The sequence below is a fragment of the Tachysurus fulvidraco genome, chromosome 5, assembly GCF_022655615.1.
Source record: "Tachysurus fulvidraco isolate hzauxx_2018 chromosome 5, HZAU_PFXX_2.0, whole genome shotgun sequence".
NCBI classification, from domain to species: domain Eukaryota; kingdom Metazoa; phylum Chordata; class Actinopteri; order Siluriformes; family Bagridae; genus Tachysurus; species Tachysurus fulvidraco.
This window is the reverse complement of record NC_062522.1, coordinates 24,799,162-24,822,670: the sequence shown is the minus strand read 5'-3', so window position 1 is coordinate 24,822,670 and position 23,509 is coordinate 24,799,162. Positions and strand designations below refer to the sequence as shown.

The window sequence follows — 23,509 nt, the reverse complement described above, 5'->3', positions numbered from 1 at the left end:
CAACCAAATACATACCTCTGTTGGCACTGGTCACCCTTGCATTAGTCGAACCCTCTCACGCCTCCAGGGGAAGTTCTGGTGCCCCGAGATGGCCCAAGATGTCAGAAGGTTTATTTTAGAATGCACAATCTGTGCTTCCACCAAAACACCTCATCATCTGCCCACCGGGAAACTGCATCCACTTCCCATTCCCAACCGTCCATGGTCACACTTAGGAGTAGACTTCACAACAGACCTACCTGCCTTAGATGGTAAAACCTGCATATTTATCATTGTAGACAGTTTCTCTAAATCCATCAGATTAATCCCCTCAAAGGTCCCCCTACTGCTATGGAGACAGCAGAACTCCTCTTCAATCATGTCTTCAGCCATTTTGGGATTCCAGAAGACATTGTTTCGGATCGTGGTACACTGGTAAAAATGATGTATTGGATATACTTAAAATATGTATGCACTATTTTTGCATCACACTTTTTAAGTAAACCCAACTTGGAAACTTGAAATTAACAAGAAAACTGTTGTTATACTGTATGTACTTAAATTTTTGGGTACACACAACATTGTTTATTTAAAAATATATGTAACATGATAGAATCTACTAAGTAATTGCAAGTTAAGTTAACTTAAAATTTAAGCTCATTTATGTTAAAAAAAAAGACAATTACCGTAATTGAGTTGAACCAATGTAAAATTTTAACTTATTATAGATTATCAGCTATTGGTCTGCATACTGAACTGCTGCTTGGATGGGTTAAACACAGAGCACAAATTCCTAGTATGGGTTACCATATGTCACTTCACTAAAATAAATTACACATGCAAATCACACAAAATAAAGCATTTCCCTTTATTCTTTGAAACAGCCTGCAGTGCAATGGTGAAGCCTAAAACCACACATCATGAATATACAACAAATATGCCAAATTGACAAATGAAAGTTCACTTCCAACAGGACACTTCCTTCATGCTGCCCCCTTTGCAACACTTTCATGCTTTGAACTAGAAGGAGATAAAAACAGTTTTATATTTAGTATGAATAGGCTAGACATTGCAGTGTCTTACTAACATACTGTAGACCTTTTCAGTAAAATATTGTATATACTAAAATGACCTAATATTACACGTCCGAATTATCTTAATGCAAACATGCCAACGCGATGCATGGTCATATTCCTCTGAAATAAACAAATTAACCACTAGAACATTCATTCGATGGAGGCACACTGCTTTTAGAAGTCGCACAATCGCGTGCACACTCGTTCCTCCTTTCATACAATAACTTACTTTTCAATAACTTTACTTTACAATAACTTTAGACTTTCATAAGTATTCAAGTAACACATTTCTAATTGTTGAAGCTAAATTCGTAGCAATTCAGAAATTCAATTTAAAAAAGTTTCTTTCTTGACCACAAACGCATTAACACAAATAAACGAATATACGTTAAAATGACAAATCTTACCTCTTTTCAGCGTCTTCGCCTCTTTGCTTTTCAGAATTTTCATCTAACACTACAAACAAGTGTTTATTAATGTCAAAACCTCAAAATGAAATATTTTGCTTAGTTTATAGAAAGTTAAGCTTACCTCTTTCCACCGTCTTCACATGTGCATCACAAAATGGATCCAGTTTTTTCCAGATTTGCATATCAGATGGCTCAGTCATACACTTAAAATATTATGTTGTAATTACTTAGTTTTTATGCAATTTTAATACTAGTTGATGTGACATGTTTTTTCATTATATTTAGGCATACACTTAGGTTCACCTTGTAACTTATATATTTATGTTACAGACACCATATATGCTAAGTAGAGGTTGGAAAGTTAAAATTACTTTGTTATTTGTGTTTAGTTTATTTATTTTTACAAGTAATGGTTGTTCAGCCAACGAATCGTTTTTTACAGTGTACCCAATTCACCTCCAGAGTCTGGAAAGCTTTCAAGCTCCTAGCTGTGGCCTTCAGCCTTTCTTTCCGGTTACCATCCCCAATCAAATGGTCAAACTGAGAGAAAGATACAAGACATCAGTAAATTCCCCCGAACTTTCTTTCATCTCCACCAGGACACCTGGGGTCAGTTCCTCCCATGGGCAGAGTACGCACAGAACTCCCCGAGACAGCAAACCACCGGCTTAACGCCATTTCAGTGTGTACTTGGCTACCAGCTACCTTTCTTTCCCTGTTCGGATGATCCTTCGGATTTCCCGTCAGTCGATTACTCTTTCTGCGAGAGGGTATGGAACTCAGCTCACCATCATTTGCAGGGGGCCATTGGAAGACACAAGAGGGCAGCAGACACTCATCGTTTGTCCACTCCATCCTACCAAGTAGGTCAGAAGGTATGGCTGTCCACAAGGAACATCCGGCTCCCCTGCAAAAAGCTGAGTCCCTGGTACATCGGACCCTTTGAAATAATAAAGGAGATCAATCCGGTGGCATTTAAACTCAAACTCCCAAGCACTTATCGGATTCACCCTGTATTTCATGTATCTCAGTTCAAACCTTATTACTCACCTGTCTCTCTTCCCTCTCCCCAAGGACTACTGCTGAAGAAGTGACCCCCTCACCCCATCCCTGAAGAGGACATCGGGATTTATACTGTAAATCAAATCTTGGATTCCAGACATTGAGGTGGGATTATGCAATATCTCATCGATTGGGAGGGATATGGACCTGATGAATGCTCACGGGTACCCCGGCTAATATTCTAGACCCCAATCTTCTCCAGGAGTTCCATGAATCTCATCCAGACAGGCCTGCACCTCGACCCAGAAGCCGTACACCTCAACGCTCTCGTGGTCCCCGGACCTCGGGAACGGACCGTGAGGGGTACTGTCACGGAGCCACCATGTCCTTCTCTCACTCACCAGAGTACTAATCAGCACCACCTGTTCCTCATTCACAAATTACCACACACTATATAAGCCACTCTCATTCACTCACTCATTGTCTGATCTCGTTTGTACTAACTAGGTTTCCCTGCAATTATTCCTTTCCAGAATCCTCCATTTGTTCTACAGCGATCTACTTCCTTCTCATCTTCATCATCTCCTGATCATCTGTATTTGCTCCAAGATCTACTACTTCAAGATAAGGATTTACTATTACTCTAACTTCCTGTAACTTTCCGTGTGTGTGTGTGTTGCAATGATTCAGTTCTTTGTTTCATCACCAATTCCACTATATGTTCATCTACTTCAATAAATATCCATTCTGTTTTACTTACCTCGGTCATCAGTGTGTCTATCATTACAGTGAGGTGGGACAAGAGTGAAAGGGCGGTGCCTGCACTCTGGGCACTGATATACATCAAGAAAAGTGAAGGTAGTGAACCATGAATCACCCGAGAGACATCCTAAATTAAGAGGTCAAATTTGAAAAGAAATCACTCCTTTGCTTGCTTTGCAGACATTCCAAGCAGTGCAGCATGTGTAAACCTATTCCACCAAGAGAAGATAAGAGCACACCTCTTCTAAGGAGAAAAGAGAGGATACATTTGAAGAGTGGAGAGAACAATTTCGAGACATGGACTTCCCCCTGACCAAACACAAACTGACTATGCATTGGGATTGACAAATGATGGTGGATAAATTGGATTTATTTTCTTCAGCCATCGACTGAGGCCTGTCCCTCACAAAAACAGCAACATGTCCTTAGTTTAGTTTTGTAGCGTAACCTTATAGGGATGGTTTTGATAATTAATTCTTTGAGTAATTTAAGTTGTGCTTTTCTCTTCCTATGCTCAAACCAGAGGGGCCTATCCCTCGAAAAAAAAAAAATCCAGTATATCCAATGTTTAATTTTTAGATAATGAAGATGTCATTGCAAAGCTCAAGGGAAAGATGATGTTTGATGTTTTGTATTCAAGTGTCTTAAGAAATTCTGTTAAAATTTTGTTTATAAAGTTTGTCCTGAGGGACAAAAAGGAGGGGAGTATAGTGTATAGTGTATATGTGCTATAAAGATGGAAAGTTTATTTTCCAGTGTTGGGAGTATGTGTGCATGTGCTTGACTGAAAATGGAATGTGATCTTGCCTGACTAGTCTGAGCTGATAACTCAAATGGAATCATTTTCTATATCTGCAGTCAGAAAAACTAAGATTAGATTACATTAACCTTTATTTTCATTACACATGTACAAGGCAATGAAAGGGACTGCTGTTAAGTAAGGATAATGCTGTAAGTCCCATAAGGTCTGTGATGCTACTTTGTTCTTTTGGGCTCTGGCCACCATTGGCACCATGCATAAACTGAATTGGCAGAGTCAACTCCACAGAAGAGGGAACAGCATCCAACCTTTTTAAGAACCCATCAGCTACACACAGCTACAGGTCTGTGGTACTAATATTGACTACTTTTTTAGGTGCAAAGAGGATCAACATGCAACTGCATTTATACATAATGCTCTGATTAAAAAGCCAGAAATTGAACATGTAATTTAAACACTTTTTCTAAGGAAAAACCAAATATGTATTTCTCCTTTTCCTACTGTGGATATAAAAGGTTTACACACCCATGTTAAATTGCGTTTTGTGATGTTTGTGAAACAAATATTGAATTCGAAACATTTTGAATCTTTAATTTGATAAAGAAACCTGACAATAGGTTCAGTGTTGTTCAGTGGCCTGAAAGTGCACCCGAGATATTTTCGTGTGTGTGTGTGTGTGTGTGTGTGTGTGTGTGTGTGTGTGTGTGTATGTAAATGATAAAAATATAAAAAATATTTAAAAAATATATTAAATAAAAAAAAGTCTAAAAGTTTCTTGGCTGGTTTTACTGATGTAAAAAAAATTGTTATTACTTTAGCATTTTAATAATGTGTTTTTTTGCACCAAAGATACCTTTGGTAATTGGTCTCATTTACTTAGTTTAGGTGAATTAGTTGATCTGGTGTTGGTGTTTTTCACAATCAAGGGCTTATATCAAGCTAAGCTAATACCCATAGCCCAGACATGGAAAGTATTTAAGAGATTGTTTTCAAATGCAGAGTGTATTCAGTACTTATCAGATATTCCTGCAGCTCCTTTAATGATTTTGTAGGTTTCTTTGCAGCCTAGTATTTATAAATTGCAGAGGGATGTCCAGTTCTTGATGATGTCCTTTATGGTGTTCCATGGGACATGCATGCATTCATTCATTCATTCATTCATTCGTTCATTTTCTACTGCTTATCCGAAGTTCTCGGGTCACGGGCAGCCTGTGCCTATCTCAGGCGTCATTGGGCATCAAGGCAGGATACACCCTGGACGGAGTGCCAACCCATCGCAGGGCACACACCCTCTCATTCACTCACACACTACGGACAATTTTCCAGAGATGCCAATCAAACTACCATGCATGTCTTTGCACCGGGGGAGGAAACCGGAGTACCCAGAGGAAACCCCCTAGGCATAGGGAGAACATGCAAACTCCACACACACAATGTGGAGGAGGGAATCGCAGTAAAAGTTGATATTTAATTAATTTATTTTATCACAATAATTTCAATGATGATGGCATCTATATGAAAATTATTTTTGAAGATAATATTAAGTGTTATTGGTTCCTCACCACAGTTAGATCTCCATTTATAAAAGGTTGTGCACACATATGCAAACAGTTTATGTTTTACCTTTTTAGTTTTCATTATTTTAGGCATTTTAGGCATTGTGATTCTAACCGGATCTTAATTTAATTTTTCACATCATAAAACCTTCCATTTTAACATGGATAAGTGGACTTTTTTTTATCTATACTGTGTGACCAATCTGTGTAGATTTCTTGAGAATTGCATTGAAATTTCCTGTGAATTGCTGTAATGGAGCTGTGTTTAATAAATAAATGTGTTGAATATTTATTTCCCATATATATCCAAACCCAATTCCAAAAAAGGACACTGTACAGATAGAAAAGGAATGCAATAATTTACAAATCTCATAAACTTATATTTTATTCACAATAGAATATAGATAACATATCAAATGTTGAAAGTGAGACAATTTGAAATGTCATGGCAAATATTGGCTCATTTTAGATTTCATGAGAGCTACACATTCCAAAAAGGTTGGGACAGGTAGCAATAAGAGGCCTGAAAAGTTAAATGTACATATAAGGAACAGCTGGAGGACCAATTTGCAGATTATTAGATCAATTGGCAACATGAGTGGGTATGAAAAGAGCCTCTCAGAGTGGCAGTGTCTCGCAGAAGTCAAGATGGGCAGAGGATCACCAATTCCCCCAATGCTGCGGCGAAAAATAATGGAGCAATATCAGAAAGGAGTTTCTCAGGAATTGTAAAGAGTTTGAAGTTATCATCTACTGTACAGTCTAATATCATAAAAAGATTTAGAGAATCTGGAACAATCTCTGTGCGTAAGGGTCAAGGCCGGAAAACCCTACTGGATGCCCGTGATCTTCAAGCCCTTTAGACGGCACTGCATCACATACAGGAATGCTACTGTAATGGAAATCACAACATGGGCTCATGAATACTTTGTAGATGAACACATTCCACCGTGTCATTCACCGTTGCTGGCTAAAACTCTATAGGTCAAAAAAGAAGCCATATCTAAACAAGATCCAGAAGCGCAGCCGTTTTCTCTGGGTCAAGTCTCATTTAAAATGGACTTTGGCAAAGTGGAAATCTGTTCTGTGGTCAGACTAATTCTTTTTGGAAAACTGGAACGCCATGTCATCCGGACTAAAGAGGACAAGTTGTTATCAGCGCTCAGTTCAGAAGCCTGCATCTCTGATGGTATTGGGTTGCATGAGTGCACGTGGCATGGGCAGCTTACACATCTGGAAAGGCACCATCAATTCTGAAAGGTATATCCAAGTTCTAGAACAACATATGCTCCCATCCAGATGTATTCTCTTTCAGGGAAGACCTTGCATTTTCCAACATGACAATGCCAGACCACATACTGCATCAATTACAACATCATGGCTGCGTAGAAGAAAGATCTGGGTACTGAAATGGCCAGCCTGCAGTCCAGATCTTTCACCCATAGAACATTTGGCGCATCATAAAGAGGTAGACGCAACAAAGAAGACCTAAGACAGTTGAGCAACTAGAAGCCTGTATTAGACAACATTCATATTCCTAAACTTGAGCAACTTGTCTCCTCAGTCAGCAGATATTTGCAGACTGTTATAAAAAGAAGAGGGGATGCCACACAGTGGAAAACATGGCCTTATCCCAACTTTTTTGAGATGTGTTGATGCCACTTATTTTTCCCTTAAAATGATACATTTTCTCAGTTTAAACATTTGATTTGTCATCTATGTTGTATTCTGAATAAAAAATTGATATTTGAAACTTCCACATCAATTCATTCAGTTTTTCTACAAAATGTGTACAGTGTCCCAACTTTTTTGGAATCTGATTTGTATATACACACACGTGTGTGTTGTGTGTTTTTATGTATGTATGTATGTATGTATGTATGTATGTATGTATGTATGTATGTATGTATGTATGTATGTATGTATGTATACAAACCAAAAAATTAAAACTAGTCATTTAATTTAACTTGATTAATCCAAGTTCTTTTTATGTATTGAACCTTCTTTATTTGTTTTACTTTTCTCTATTCAATAATATATTTTACCACTGTGAATAATTTCCTTTGCAAATAATGAAAAAACTAATGCAATGCAATAAAATATTCATGTTTAATTTATATAGGTCAGCTGCTACATACTCAGCTAGTACTGAGATTTGTTTTTAAAATGATTTGCTCTAGATCTTACATCCTGGTAAGCCAGAAATCCTTTTATGCATATGCTACTACATAATGCTATAACATTGCTACCAAAAGTTCTGTATTTGCAATATTTAAAGGTTTCAAATAATAATAATAATAATAATAATAATAATAATAATAATAATAATGTTATTTGGCCCACTCACACTTGACAAACAGTTATGTAAAAGAAATCCACATAAAGTGCATGCCTATACCAGAACATATTTACTTACACTTGTCCCAGGAACATTTTTTTCTGGTATTCTAATTTTTTTTTAGCTCTTACACCTAGAATGAAACTATGATTTTTTTTCCTTGTGACAATTCTCAGCATCCCAAGAAATCATCAACTAGAATATATAGAATTATTGGTAACAATAATAACTAAAGTTATGACCATTTTAAATCCTGTGTGCACTTGATCAGATAAATCAGTTAGCCTCTGATATGAGCAATGTTATGACATACAGGTAAAGATGTTTGTTTAAAGGAAAAGTACAGTTAAAACAAGAAGGGAAAAAGCAAGTGAATGAGTGAGCCAAGTACCAATAACAAATATTTTTTATCTAATCCATATAATTCTAAAGCATTATTTCTGTGGCATATATTAGTATCCACTAATTTCTTCTGTACTGCTTTTTATACACAAACTGATAAACATTATTAGTGGCATATTGCTGTGTATTGCAAAACAAAAAATGCAACATTTTAACATTTAATAACAATGAATAAGCCAAGACAAATCATGTATATCCTCTCAAACAATGCCATACTCATGTTCAGTAAGATAGGGACATCCCTGATGAAGAGCAGATAAAGTAAATCCAATTAAATTATTGTGAATTATGATTCCACTGCCAGTTAGTCCTTTGTTACATTTTTGGTCTGCCAAGTGCAATAAAAAAGAACACTTCTACAGGCATGATTACTTTCTAAAATTTCTGGGTAATTCTAGAGCATTCTGGTAGGCCCCAGATGGCTGCTACAGTCATGCACAAGCAGCCCTCTAAGGTCAAGGGCCTTGAGAGCCCTTACAAGGAAAACAAAACTTTGCGCTCTGTCTTATGAGCGTTCACAGCACGGTCCAACTGTGCTCTCCAGTGAGAGCTGTGATGAGTGGCGAATGAGTGGTGTCATAGTGGGGTCCACCATAGAGGAAGTGGGGAAAAGCTTGTACCAGCCAATTACCATGCTTGTCAAATCCAATTCCTCCAATAAAATACGGGCCACACCCATGAAGCACTTACGATCCATTCGGCCATAGTTTCCCCAAACAATGATCTGTGAAGGACAGTAATGTTCATGTTGAGTGTTTTCAAATATCAGTTATTCATATAGCACTTCATTTATACAATGCCTCCATAAAATATTCATCCTCACATAAACTATTATTCTTTTTACTATATTGCGACTGTATTGAGATATTTTTCTGTGCATTTTGAAGATTCTCTGCAGAAATAATAATAAAAAATTAAGTACCTTTGTTTTATTTAAAGAAATGGTCCAGTGGCACGACTTTTGACTTCTTTATTAGGTGCAGACAGGATTAACATGCAATTGCCTTTATACAGTATCTCACACAAGTGAGTACAGCCCTCACATCTTTGTAAATATTTTATTACATCTTTTCATGTGACAACACTGAAGAAATGACACTTTGCTACAATATAGTGAGTGTACAGCTTGTATAACAGTGTAAATGTGCTGTCCCCTCAAAATAACTCAACACACAGCCATTAATGTCTAAACCACTAGCCACAAAAGTGAATATACTCTCTCTCACTCACTCATTTTCTACCGCTTATCCGAACTCAGGTCACGGGGAGCCTGTGCCTATCTCAGGCGTCATCGGGCATCAAAGCAGGATACACCCTGGATGGAGTGCCAACCCATCACAGGGCACACACTCTCATTCACTCACGCAATACGGACAATTTTCCAGAGATGCCAATCAACCTACCATGCATGTCTTTGGACTGGGGGAGGAAACCGGAGTACCCGGAGGAAACCCCCGAGGAACGGGGACATGCAAACTCCCCACACACAAGGCAGAGGCGGAAATCGAACCCTAACCCTGGTGGTGTGAGGCAAATGTGCTAACCACTAAGTCACCATGCCCCCTACAAAGTGAATACACACCTTAGTTTTACACAGTAAAATATCTAAATTAACCCCAATTAGCCATTTTCTCTTTCTGGTGTCATGTGACTCATTAATGTTACAAGGTCTCAGGTGTGAATGGGGAGCAGGTGTGTTAAATTTGGTGTTATCACTCTCACTCTCTCATACTGGTCACTAGAAGTTCAACATGGCACCTCATGGCAAATTTTTATTTAGGGGTGTACTCACTTTCATGGCCAGCAGTTTAGACATTAATGGCTGTGTGTTGAGTTATTTTGAGGGGACAGCAAATTTACACTGTTATACAAGCTGTACACTCACTACTTTACATTGTAGCAAATGAAAATATATAATAAAATATTTACAAAAATGTGAGGGGTGTACTCACTTCTGTGAGACACTGTACATACTCTACTGTAGAGTTAGTCTGAACCTCTGGTTAACAAGCCAGTAATGGATTGTAAGCACTGTTCATGGGGGAAAAAGCTAAATATATTTCTCCTAGATATAAAAGGTTTACAAATTAAACTGAATCGTGTCTGGGAAATATAAAAAACATGTATAGAAATTCATGTTACATTAATTTTCAAGCAAACTCTGCCAGTTTTTATGCTGTCAGCATGTGTTTTTCCATTCACATAAGATTATTATTATTATTATTATTATTATTATTATTATTATTATTAATAATAATAATAATAATAATAATAATAATAATAATAATAATAATAATAATAATGTCCATCAAATGTCTTATACTTGTCATATACAGTGGTGTGAAAAAGTGTTTACCCCTTCCTGATTTTTTATTTCGCATGTTTGTCACACTTTAATGTTTCAGGTCATCAAACAAATTTAAATATTAGTCAAAGATAACACAAGTAAACACAACATGCAATTTTTTAAATAAAAATCAGGAAGGGGGCCAAAACTTGTTCACACCACTGTAAATTTGGAAGAATGAAGAATGGAAGAACATGCATTTCAACCTATTGTCACCAAACTTATTGTTGAGGTATTTTCTACCACAGTAATCTGCAGAGCCCTGTGGTGAATTGCAATATTGAGTCTGTAATCAAACATCACACCAGGAGGTTTGGTGCTATGTGGCAAATGCTCTGTCAGCATATCACTGAAAATTCAAGATCTGTTGCTAACTTGGTATTGTGTAGCATGGTTCAAGGTGTTTACCAGTTGCTGAAAACCCTATACACATGAAACATAAAAGGTATGTTCAGTCCATTGTTATGAGGAGGTTTGCAAAGTTTTGTGTATGGGTATCAACAGTGGGGCAGACCTAAGTTCAAATTGCTGTTTCTCAAGAAACAACTTGCTGATCTGAACTGTTTTACAAATCTGTAACTCTATTTTGAATGTGTTACATAAATATGATCAACCAAAACTGCTATCGGCATCATTTCATACACTTAAATAAAAGTTTCCTTATGAAATAATGTTATTTGTAATATTTATTGCTCATTGTTACTTGGCAACAAGAAGTAACTGGGGCAATCTTTGCTATATGTGGTCAGATCCAATAAGCTGCTTGTGACAATATTTGACTGTTTTGAACACCCTTTTTTATTTGAAGTTTATTTGCAGTGCTGCATTGTGACAGGCTCTTTTTTAATCAGTGCACTCACTTCAAGTTCATAATGTTTATTGCATTTCCACTGAAATTATACACTGGGGAAACTATAAAGAATTGTTAATTTTTTCATTGAGGATCTTGAAAAAAAAAGTGTTTCTTATTTTTAGTTCTCAGAAATAGACAACATTAATGACCACTATTATCATGGCTACTGAATGCTATGGTAAACGTAAAGTAAAACAATAGTTATAACTCACTTAATGCATTATTCTATTTTTTTTTAATTATGTGGTTTAATCTCAGTTTCATATACACTTTTCATTGTAAAATCTATTATAAAATCTACTATAATGTCACACTCATTTTTATATTGTTACCTGCACAACCTTTCCCTGTGGTCTCTCAGAGAATACAAGGACCTGGTTGTAAAGAGGATCCAGTGACTTCCGTACAGACTTCGTCTTCTTTTTGGCTATGCATACACCATTTTCCAGAAGATACACCTTTATGTATGCCGCTAAAAAGATCAAATAACTGTAAGTGTGAGTTACACAAGCATTTAGAGCATAGGTATACAAACTGTGGGGCAGAACTGCAAAAGGATGGGTGAAATAAAAAAATAAAAATAAAAAAAAAGATTTTTGAAAGAGGCACAAGTTTTTCAGGCACATGATGTGGTGTGGTATTGTGTAGTCAAAGGAGAAAAATAAATGCAAAGTGACATCAGATGAACATCAGAGGAGTCAAATACCTTTAACTGAACTAGGATAGTACAGTAAGAGCTTTCATTATTCAATTAAGACACTGATGTCAACACTGCTTAACAAGATTGATATACAGTTGTGAGACTCTGCAGATGGAAGTCCTTCATGAAGGAGCAAATGGAGAGGAGCTATGTCGTTCTGTTCACAAACAGATCCCAACAGAAAAAATGCTTGTCTATCAAGATGAGGAGGCCCAAAAGGCTCAGAAAAGGCTTGTAAGGCAGCTGAAAGAGCAGCTGAAATCAGACATTTGAGTGACCTTGTAATACTTATATACAATTTGGAGAAGGAAAGGAATATGTTTATGAACATATATGATGCGGTTCAAGACTCCAAAAAGTAAGACCAGATGATGGATTGATTAATGTGAAGCTGTAGCAAAGGACATTATGAGAATTACTTGTGATGGGATTTCAACACTGATGGCAACTTTGACAGTGCAAGAGTATGACAGTCTTCGTAAGCTGCTCTTTCGTGACTATGCCCACTCTGTGTATATGTCAACAGCCTCGACCTCTGGATCAGCCTTAGGTCTAGTATACCTATAAGTCAGTCTTCAGTGAGACCATTGGCGCTGGTTAAATGAGTAGAGGCAGCAGCCAAGCTGGCAACGAAGGAAGCATAATATGAAGTGCTTCAGAAGGAAAGAAAACTAAAGAAAAAAAACAGCTTTCGGAAGAGTGGCAAAAGAGAGATCTTGATGCTCAAACGGATGAGTTAGAAAGACAGCACCCAGAGAAGGAGATAAGAGCAGTAATAGCAAGGCTGGTAGTCTATAATCAAGAAGCAAGCTTTAAGCCTACAGCCATCAATGGCGACACCATTCTTTTTACTGAGTGGAAAGCATCATTCCAATCCCTCATCAATAAAAGACATGCTTCCTCATCACATAAGCTGTATTGCCTGAAGAAGTATGACATTTGTCCTGACTGTCTAGAGCTTTAGAAGGCATCTTTTACAGAACCGATGAAGAAGCCCACAAGGATGCAAGGAAAAGGCTTCAAGATTTTTATGGACAGCCTATGATACAGAGAGCATTTAGAGAAAAACTCAGAAACTGGCCTAAGATTCAGTCTAAGGATGCTGGAGGATTTCTTCAGTAATCTTGGATTTATGGGTTTCTCTGATTTCCTGAATGCACTGAGTGAGACTCAAGAATTCCAAATCCTTCATGATTTCACCAGCTTCATATCAACTGAAGCTCACGTGTCAAGACCCATTACTAAAGTCACTAAATCTTGCCTGTTTTGTCAAGACGGTGCACATCAAATTTACACTTGTTCTAAATAAACTTCAAAGCCTCTTGAAGAACCAAGACACTTAATCAAGGGCACAAAGTTGCGCTATGGACGCCTAAAGCTCGGTCACAGTCCCAGAAACTCGTCACAGATACGTATATTTGTAATACATGCAAGGGAAGACATCCCTCTGTTTGCATGGTGACAGTTTTATTAAAAGAGTAAAGCCATCCCCAGTTCAGAACTCTGAGAATGCAATCAAGAAAGACATCTTTGAGTGTAGAATCAGAAAATACATCTGCTAATACTTCCATGAATGTTCCTGTGTCTTTGTCCTCAAAGGTGGCCCAGTTTCTCAGACACTTTATGCACTAGACACACAAGGTGGCACTGTCTTTGTCGAACCTAAGTCAAGTCAAGGCTTAGAAATATCTAATTTAATATTTGCTTACTATTAAGGTGGGAAAAGATACCTTGATGTCAAGTGAAAGAGTGTCTCATCTCAGAATCAGAGGCTTTAATTCTAAGGCAGTCCTTCCTCCTGCATACACAAAGGAATGTATCCCTGTGAACTATGCACACATCTTCACAAGTGAGACAGCAAGACACTGGAAACATCTCCCGACTTCAAGACTTTAAGGGTGGTGTTACAAATAAACTAGAAGAGAATATCAAATTGAACAAGGACCAGCACTTGGAAATGCCAATTCCTTTTAAACAGAGGCCTCACCTTTCAGACAATAAGCCTCTTGCAGTTGTGAGAGTTTAGCATCTCGAACGGAGAATGGAGAAGCATGAAGAGAATAAACAACACTGTGTACATTTCATGGAGGAAATAATAGGACAGTGATGCAGAAAGAGTGCTCAATGAAGAAAAGAATGGAGAAAAATTGTACATCCTATACCACAGAGTGTACCACTCAAAGAAGCCAGAAAAAAATCAAATAGTCTTAGACTGCTCTAAACAATACAAAGGAACCAGTCTAAATGACCATCTTCTCACAGGCCCTGACCTGATGAATAGTGAGCGCAAATGGGTAAGGCCAGTGTTCCTACCTCAGAATGAAGAGTGGAAAACGTGTTCATTGCTCATGGCAAAATCCAGAGTAGCCCCAATAAAGATTACAACAATCCCTGGGGTAGTGTTAACTGCGGCAGTGTTGTCTGATTCAGTGGATGATATGTTAAAGAAAGTGATGGACCTTGCACATATTTTTGGACTGATTCCAGGGTGTATTGGGTTACATTGAAAATGAAGCTTAGCACTTCCACGCACTTGTTGCAAATAGAGTTCAGAAAATCCATCGCAGATCGATTCCCTAACAGCGGCAATATATTTATTCGGATGAAAATCAAGCTTGACTGTAAGCCTGAGTGTAGACAATCTTGTCACCTCCAACAAGACTGAATATCTTATGGGAAAGGCATTCACTTCTCTTAGTAATCGTTGATACACGCCTTCCAATTGAAGATCGAGAAGTCAGAAGTACAGCCAACCAAGCGCGGATTGAGTTTAGCAACAAAGCGTGATAGATCTTCGTTCAAGTCAGGAGAAATCGCAAAGTGAGCTCCTGGGGTCGAAGGAAAGATATCAGAGTCAGCAGAGAGGACAAGTAATAGGGCTTACCTGTTTCTCATTCTTTCCCACTAACTTAACCTGCATCTTCCATGACAGAAGCTCACGTGCTGCCTTGACAGACACAGAACTCCAGCCTGGAATGCAGCCAGCAAGAGCAGAGATTGCAAAAAGCAATCGCTCATTGGAGTACAGTCGATTGCTCGTTCCATGATAAAGAAGAAAAGACCCTAATCTTTATATATCTTCTTTTGCCCTAGTCTTAGACAACAAGACAGACAATAGACACCAACATACACCGAGCACTTCCTGAAGACAAAGAAGCTGGAGTAATCTGACGTAGATGCCCTTATATGGACTCGCTGGTGCATAATCACTTCATCACATGTCCTTCCCGAGCCATTAAATTGGCATCTGCATACAGAGCTTCAGACACCACTTCCTCAAAGTGTTCCCATAGCATCAGCCCTGACACTGCATCGAGTTCCCTCAAAAGGGAACTCCTGATTACTGAACTGAGAAAACTGGACATCAGGGTAAAGGCCTTACTAAACAAGATCAGGTCCGGAAGATGTAGCCTCCTTTGTACGCCAGTGTGTAAAGTGTTGTAAGCTTCACAGACTGCCCTCAAAGCTTACAGACCCATCGCCTCCATCCACTTATTGTGGAATGGGTTGTTTTGTTCCATTTATCACCAAGCAAGGGCACGAACATACAAAAGGTATGGACTATATTTGACCTGTTTTTGTTGTAAAGTGGTCCACATTTAGATGTTGGATGACCTGTCCATGGATACCTTTATTAATGACCTGTGCTGTTTTATCGCTATTAGAGGAGAAGTTCAGCAGAGAAAGTGTAACTAAGGTACTAATTTTGTTGAAGCTAAGATGATGATAGATGCAAAAGATAGCGTTAGGTCCAGTACTTGGTTGGACAGCACTGGAGTTGTTGGTGTAGGTGTCTAATAGGAGTATGTGTTTAATATTGCCACCAGACAGGGATGGCTTTCACCAAGAAGGAACCTGTAGGTTCGAGATATAGTCTTGGAGAAAGCAGATTATGTGCCCAGGAATGAGTGGTGCTTGGCAGAAGTTGAGTCTCTTGACACGGATGGTCTGGTGAGAAGAGTAAAAATTTGAATTGGATATAGAAAGCTGGGAAAGAATGGTAAACATGTGAACAAGCCATCAGTAGTTAAGTCCAGAGCTGGTTCTGCTGCTTGAGGTGGCTTGAACTTCTTACCATATCCTTTGAGTTAAGCAATTCGTAGTGAAATGTTTAGAGAAATAATTTGATGTTCATAGTCACTTGTGATTTGGTAGAGGGTATATAACCCTCAGTTATTGTTTAGTTTGATGTTTTATGTTCTTCTAATTTCTATTTTTCGTTTGGCTGCTTCCTGTTCGGGGTCATCACAGCAGATCACATGGTCCATATATTAGATTTGGCACAGGATTTTATGCCGAATGCCCATCTTGCGCAACCCACCAATTTTTATTCGGGTCGGGTCCTACATTGAGTTTTAACTCTTCAGTGGCGTGGTTAGCGCCCTGTCCAGGGCCTTGGCAATGAGAGCACTGGATCCTGCCATTAGGCCACCTGGGGGACTTATGTTCTTGAAATTAGTCAATGTCTGTTGAAATTAGTTATGTGCTTATTTAATTAAGAAATTATATTTCCCTGCTTTAAGTTATTGTGCCTATAGAAACCTTTATTATGAAGAGGTGGCACATCTGACCTGCACAGAGATTGTGCCTGCACACAAGTAGCTTGTGCATATGGCTCACACACAGACAGAGACAAAGAACCACAGAGGAGCCACAGAGTTAAAATAAGGCATTAAAGTTAATGATTTAGTTTGAAGTGCTTTAAAGTGGTTTAAAACACAAAGGGTGAAAATTTGTTGGTTTATCTATGTTGTATTTTTCTGTCTTTTTCTAAGTACCTACTGTAGCTAAAAGAGGCGTGTGGAGATATGTAGTAGTGGTATTGCGGAGTCAAAGAAGAAAAAAAAAAAAGCAATGAGCCACACATGAACATCAGTGGAGTAGTCCATTACAAGTTGTCTTAAAAAGAAAGTCAACTTTATTTGATAAGTGATTCACCTGGAGGACCTCTGGAGCCAGGTTTTATGATGAGTCCTCTAGCCTTAATGATTTCAACCTCCAAATGTCCATTCCTTTCCATCAGCCCTATCTCCACATCACCTAAAATGCACACACATATAAATGCACTGTATCAATACATTTGAGTGCAAAATGCACAAACCTTTTTTTCCAGTGAACTTATTCTTGTTGTGGTTCCTTTAACAGTTATGTACATTATGTGGCAAAAATTTTGTCGTTCTGACTTTCATTCTTTGATATGACATTCATATACTTGTTTGAACATCCCATTCAAGATGTAGCCGATTACCAACCGACATACACACATCCGCCTCCCTACCCAGCCCCACCCCCACACAGTGGGGTGGAGTTTAGGACTCAGTGAAGGGAAATAATACTTATATAGCACAGAGAAAAATATAGTTGTATAATTCTAATTTTGTGCTAGCAATTTGGGGAAGCCCACATATGGAGGTGATGGTCAGGTATCCACAAATTGTTGGCCAAATAGTGATTTTACCTACATTTGTAAGATTCTTTAAGAGAACATGTCTGCCATATGATGTTATTTCTTTGCTTTTATATGTATTCATGTAAATGCAACATTAACATGGATCACACAATTAAAATAACAAAAACTTACCCATTGAGGTTGTGGCCAATGTCTGTCTACCCACAAACTGTGCTGGGCCCATGCCATCCAAAAAATCACTGAACTGAGCATCTGAAGCCAAACACACTCCGCTAAAATGAAGACTGGAAGGGAAAGCACAAGGCTATGTTAATTATTCAATATTTTATAAGTGTCCCTATCATCAATAAAATGTAAAATTAATAAATATAGACTTATGTTCTGAGGACATTATTTTGACTTAATCTTACCCTTATTTGTGTTCATTTTCAAAATATATAATTATTCAAAAGGCAGAGGTAGACTATTCCCTTCACAATATAAATACAAGTACACTTTGTAAGTATAAAATCATATCTACAGTAGCTTCAGTAACTACAGTAGAAAATGATCAGCAGCTTTAAATTACTATGTATGTAAATACTGCCATGCATTATAACTATTACAGCAGTTATGCTTATAGCTAAGTCAGAATTCGTTGCACACAGATAGCTCAGGTTAAAGTACTGTGAGTACTACTGACCTCTGATCAGTGTTGATTATTATTATTGTTGTTGATTAACCTTAGTCCAGCTTTTGACACAAATGATCATACTATCCTCCTTTTTAAAGTAAAAAATGTTGTTAGAGTTCCCATCTCCTGACTCCTTCTTTTTTGACTAATCCTTATACTTTTGTCGATGTAAAGAGTGACTTCACTATACATACTAAGTTTGGTGTTTAGGTTTTCAAGGCAGTCTAATTTGCTGGCTGATTTTTTCCTACATATGCTTCCTTTGGGTCTAAGTATTATGCTTATGACACACAATTGTCTGTTTCAGTAAAAGAGAGATGAGAGAAACCAGCTTAATAAAAATTGAGAAGTATTTTCACTACTAATACTACTAATTAGCTAATGTAGCTAAAAGATGCTGATGCTGTGGATACTACGTGATAAATGCAGCGGCAAAATTCCATTGGTAAATCTACCAGTTTGGGAGCAATTCTCATGCTCCGAAGAACTACCTTCTATACCCACCAAACCAGGCCCCTTGCACCAAAATTACACTAAGAGCACAATGACCACTCTTCCAAGATGTCACAAAAGACCCCAAAACAACATCCAAAGATCTGCAGGCCTCATTTGTCTCAGCTGAGTTAATTGTTCATGACTCCACCATAAGAAAGAGACTGGGAAAAAATTCCAACACAAAAAAAAAGCTGCTGAGCAAAAAGAATATAAAGGCTCATCTCAGATTTGACAGAAAACATCTTGATGATCCCCAAGACTTTTGGGGACATACTCTGTGGATTGACGAGGCAAAAGTTGAAATTTTTGAAAGGTGTGTGTCCCATTACATGTGGTGTAAAAGTAACACTGCATTTCAGAAAAGAACATAATTATACCAACAGTACAATATGGTGCTGGTAGTGTGATGGTCTGGGGCTGTTCTGCTGCTTCAGGACCTGGAAGATGTGCTGTGATAAATACAACCATGAATTCTGCTGTCTACCAAAAATTTCCAAAGGACAATTTGTGGCCATCTGTTCATGACCTCAAGCTGAAGTGAACTTGAGTTCTACAGCAGGACAATCCAAAACACACCAGCAAGTCCACCTCTGAATGGCTGAAGAAACACAAAATGAAGACTTTGGAGTGGCCTAGTCAAAGTCCTAACCTGAATCTTATTCAGATGCTGTGGCATGCCCTTTAAAAGGTGGTTCATGCTTGAAAACATTCCAATGTGGCTGAATTACAACAATTCTGCAAAGATGAGTGGACCAAAATTCCTCCACAGTTCTGTGACATACTCATTGCAAGTTATCGCAATCGCTTGATTACAGTTCTTGCTGCTAAGGGTGGCCCAACCAGTTATTTGGTTTAGGGGACAAGCATTTTTTCCCCTCCTTGAACCGCCACCTTATTGTGGTGGAGGTGTTTGTGTGCCTGAATGATCCTAGGAGCTATGTTGCCTGGGGCTTTCTGCCCCTGCTAGGATCTCCCAAGGCAAACAGGTCCTGGGTTACAGGCCAGACAAAAAGCGGTTCAAAAAGCCCCTTACGAAGAATTCGAAATCAAGGTTCGTGACGTTGCCCGGTATAGCACAACCGGGGCCCCACCCTGAAACCAGGCCCGGGGTTGGGGCTCGCATGCGAGCGTCTGGTGACCGGATCTTACCCCACGAGGCCTGTCCGGGCTCAGCCCGAAGGAGCGACGTGGGGCCGATCTCCCATAGGCCCACCACCTGCAGGAGGAACCGTAAGGGGCCAGTGCATTGTGGATTGGGTGGCAATCAAAGGCGGGGGGCTTGGCAACCCAATCCCCGGACACGTAGTCTGGCTCTAGGGACATGGAATGTCACCTCACTGGGGGGGAAGGAGCCTGAGCTGGTGCGGGAGGCTGAGAGATACCGACTAGAGATAGTTGGGCTCGCCTCCACGCACAGCTTGGGCTCTGGAACCCAACTCATCGAGAGAGGCTGGACTCTCTACTACTCTGGAATTGCCCGTGGTGAGAGGAGGCGGGCTGGTGGGGGCTTGCTCATAGCCCCCCAGCTCAGCCACCATGTGTTGGAGTTCACCCCGGTGAACGAGAGGGTTGTTTCCCTGCGCCTTCGGGTCGGGGATAGGTCTCTCACAGTTATTTGTGCTTATGGGCCAAATGGCAGTGTAGAGTTGTGGTTGTTTCATCTGACCTCTGGCCGTATGTCTTGGACACTCGGGTAAAGAGAGGGGCGAAGCTGTCAACTGATCACCACCTGGCGGTAAGTTGGATCCGATGGCGGGGGAGGAAGTTGGACAGACTTGGCAGACCCAAACGTACTGTGAGGGTCTGCTGGGAACGTTTGGTAGAGTCTCCGTTCAGAGAGATCTTCAACTCCCACCTCCGGCAGAGCTTCAAAAAGATCCCGAGGGAGGTTGGAGACATTGAGTCCGAGTGGACCATGTTCTCCACCTCCATTGTCGACACAGCTGCTTGGAGCTGTGGCCATAAGGTATCCGGTGCCTGTCGTGGCGGCAATCCCCGTACCTGGTGGTGGACCCCGGAAGTAAGGAATGCTGTCAAGCCAAAGAAGGATTCCTATCGACCCTGGTTGACTCAGGGGACTCCGGAGGCAGCTGATAGGTAGCGGAGGGCCAAGCGAGCTTCAGCCCGGGTGGTTGCGGAGGCGAAAACTCTGGTCTGGGAAGAGTTCGGTGAGGCCATGGAGAAGGACTATCGGTTGGCCTCGAAGAAATTCTAGCAAACTGTCCGGTGCCTCAGGAGGGGGAAGCAGTGCCCTGCACACACTGTTTACAGTGGGAGTGGGAATCTGCTGACTTCGACTGAGGACATTCGAGGAACGATGGAAGGAATACTTCGAGGATCTCCTCAACCCCACCGACATGTGTTCCATTGAGGAAGCAGAGGCCGAGGGCTCGGTTGTGGACTCGTCGATCCCCCGGGCTGAGGTCACTGAGGTAGTTAAGAAGCTCATCAGTGGCAAGGCACCGGGGGTGGATGAGATCCGCCCCGGGTACCTCAAGTCTCTGGATGTTGTGGGGCTGTCTTGGTTAACACGCCTCTGCAATATAGCGTGGCGCCTGGGGACAGTGCCTTTGGTTAAGAAGGGGGACCAGAGGGTGTGTTCCAACTACAGGGGGATCACACTCCTCAGCCTTCCCAGAAAAGTCTATGCCAGGGTACTGGAGAGGAGAATTCGGCCGATAGTCGAACCTCGGATTCAGGAGGAACAATGCAGATTTCGTCCCGGTCGTGGAACACTGGACCATCTCTATACCCTCGCCAGGTTGCTGGAGGGTTCATGGGAGTTTGCCTAACCTGTCCACATGTGCTTTGTGGATTTGGAGAAGGCATTCGACTGTGTCCCTCGTGGTGACCTGTGGGGGGTGCTCTGGGAGTATGGGGTCCGGGGCCCTCTGCTAAGGGCTGTCCGGTCCCTATATGACCGGAACAGGAGTTTGGTTCGCATAGCCGGCAGTAAGTCAGACTTGTTCTCAGTGCAAGCTAGACTCCGACAGGGCTGCCCTTTGTCACCGGTCCTGTTCATTATTTATATGGACAGGATTTCTAGGTGCAGTCGGGGGCCGGAGGGAGTCCGTTTTGGGGACCACAGGATTTCGTCACTGCTTTTTGCAGATGATGTTGTCCTTTTGGCTTCCTCAAATCAGGACCTTCAGTGTGCACTGGGATGGTTTGCAGCTGAGTGTGAAGCAGCGGGGAAGAGAATCAGCACCTCCAAGTCCTTGGCCATGGTTCTCAGCCAGAAAAGGGTGGCTTGTCCCCTTCAGGTTGTCGGAGAGCTCCTGCCTCAAGTGGAGGAGTTTAAGGTTCACGAGTGAGGGAAGGATGGAGCGGGAGATCGACAGGCGGATCGGTGTATCTTCTGCAGTGATGCGGTCGATATACTGGTCTGTTGTGGTGAAGAAAGAGCTGAGCCGCAAGGAAAAAGAAATGAGTTTCCTCCATAGGGTGGCTGGACGCCCCCTTAGAGATAGGGTGAGGAGCTCGGTCACTCGGGAGGAGCTCAGAGTAGAGCCGCTGCTCCTCCACATCGAGAGGAGTCAGCTGAGGTGGCTCGGGGATCTGTTTCGGATGCCTCCTGGACGCCTCCCTGGGGAGGTGTTCCGGGCATGTCCAACTGGGAGGAGGCCCCAAGGAAGACCTAAGACACGCTGGAGGGACTATGTCTCTCGGCTGGCCTGGGAACGCCTCGGTATTCCCCCGGAAGAGCTGGAGGAAGTGTCTGGGGAGAGGGAAGTCTGGGCATCCCTGCTTAGTCTGCTGCCCTCGCGACCCGGCCCCGGATAAGCGGTAGAAGATGGATGGATGGATGGATGGACAAGCACTTTTTCACACAGGGCCATGTAGGTTTGGATTTTGTTTTCCATTAATAATAAAAATCTTCGTTTATAAACTGCATGTTGTGTTTACTTGTTATCTTTGACTAATATTTAAATTTGTTTGATGATCTGAAATATTAAAGTGTGACAAACGTGCAAAAAAATAAAAAATAAATCAGGAAGGAGGCAAACACTTTTTCACACCACTGTATGTCTTCATTCAGACAATAAAATCTGGGGATTCAATAATGTAGATGCCTTTTTATCTTGCTGATGTGTCTTGCTACATCACCTGACCTCTTGTTGGCCAGAAGAATTTGTGTGTTTCCACATATCCTTCAGACAATGGTGTCACACCAGTTTTTCCATATCATCAATGCCATGGTGTCTCCTTAACTCTTTCAGAGAAACAGTTTTCATACAAGATATGAGGAATTTGTTCTGTATAAAAAGGTCCAGTATTTGCAGAGCATAAACCCTCTTTTCTCATTTTATGAATGCCCTAAACCTCACCCTAACCAAAAGGAAAATCTGTCACACAAATCTGGCCACTATATTCTTGCATTGCCCCTGCATTTTTATAATTTATATTTTATGTTCAGCACAACAAATCTTTTGTTTTTTTTACAGATAAGTTTTTACATTCTAAAATGTCACCCTTTCTTTGGATAACTTCCTGTTTACACCGTGTTTACTTTAAAAAAAAATTCAAGGGAAAATTTTATTGTTTCCTTTTTAAATTATGAACTGATAAAATAAATATAACACACTTCTTTCATTTGTGCCCAATACTTAAATAGCTTTGAACACTACAACAAACACACAGTTAATGCAAATGGCAAAAAATGTTTAAATGGGACAGCTGTATTCAGAATCTGGTAAAAAACAGCATGTCACCTACTATTTTCCATTTAAGCCCAACCTTTAAAAT

General features: G+C 40.2%; 1 protein-coding gene and 1 long non-coding RNA gene across 2 annotated transcripts in view; one reads left to right on the top strand and one right to left on the bottom strand.

The window, feature by feature from the left end:
- Positions 1–3,221: 3,221 nt before the first annotated feature.
- LOC125141278 lies at positions 3,222–3,986 on the top strand. Its single transcript, XR_007140658.1, has 2 exons — positions 3,222–3,325; positions 3,410–3,986. It is a non-coding gene; the product is annotated as an uncharacterized LOC125141278 (long non-coding RNA).
- A 3,430-nt stretch (positions 3,987–7,416) lies between these two features.
- rims4 (regulating synaptic membrane exocytosis 4) overlaps positions 7,417–23,509 on the bottom strand; it is a 40,073-nt gene continuing 23,980 nt past the window's right edge. Inside the window, exons 3-6 of the mRNA XM_027147152.2 lie at positions 17,767–17,879; positions 17,124–17,225; positions 11,818–11,957; positions 7,417–9,009 (exon numbers count right to left, since the gene is read on the bottom strand). Of these exons, the coding sequence (XP_027002953.1) occupies positions 8,791–9,009; positions 11,818–11,957; positions 17,124–17,225; positions 17,767–17,879 (574 nt within the window). The 3' untranslated portion in view covers positions 7,417–8,790. The remainder of the gene's footprint in view (positions 9,010–11,817; positions 11,958–17,123; positions 17,226–17,766; positions 17,880–23,509) is intronic.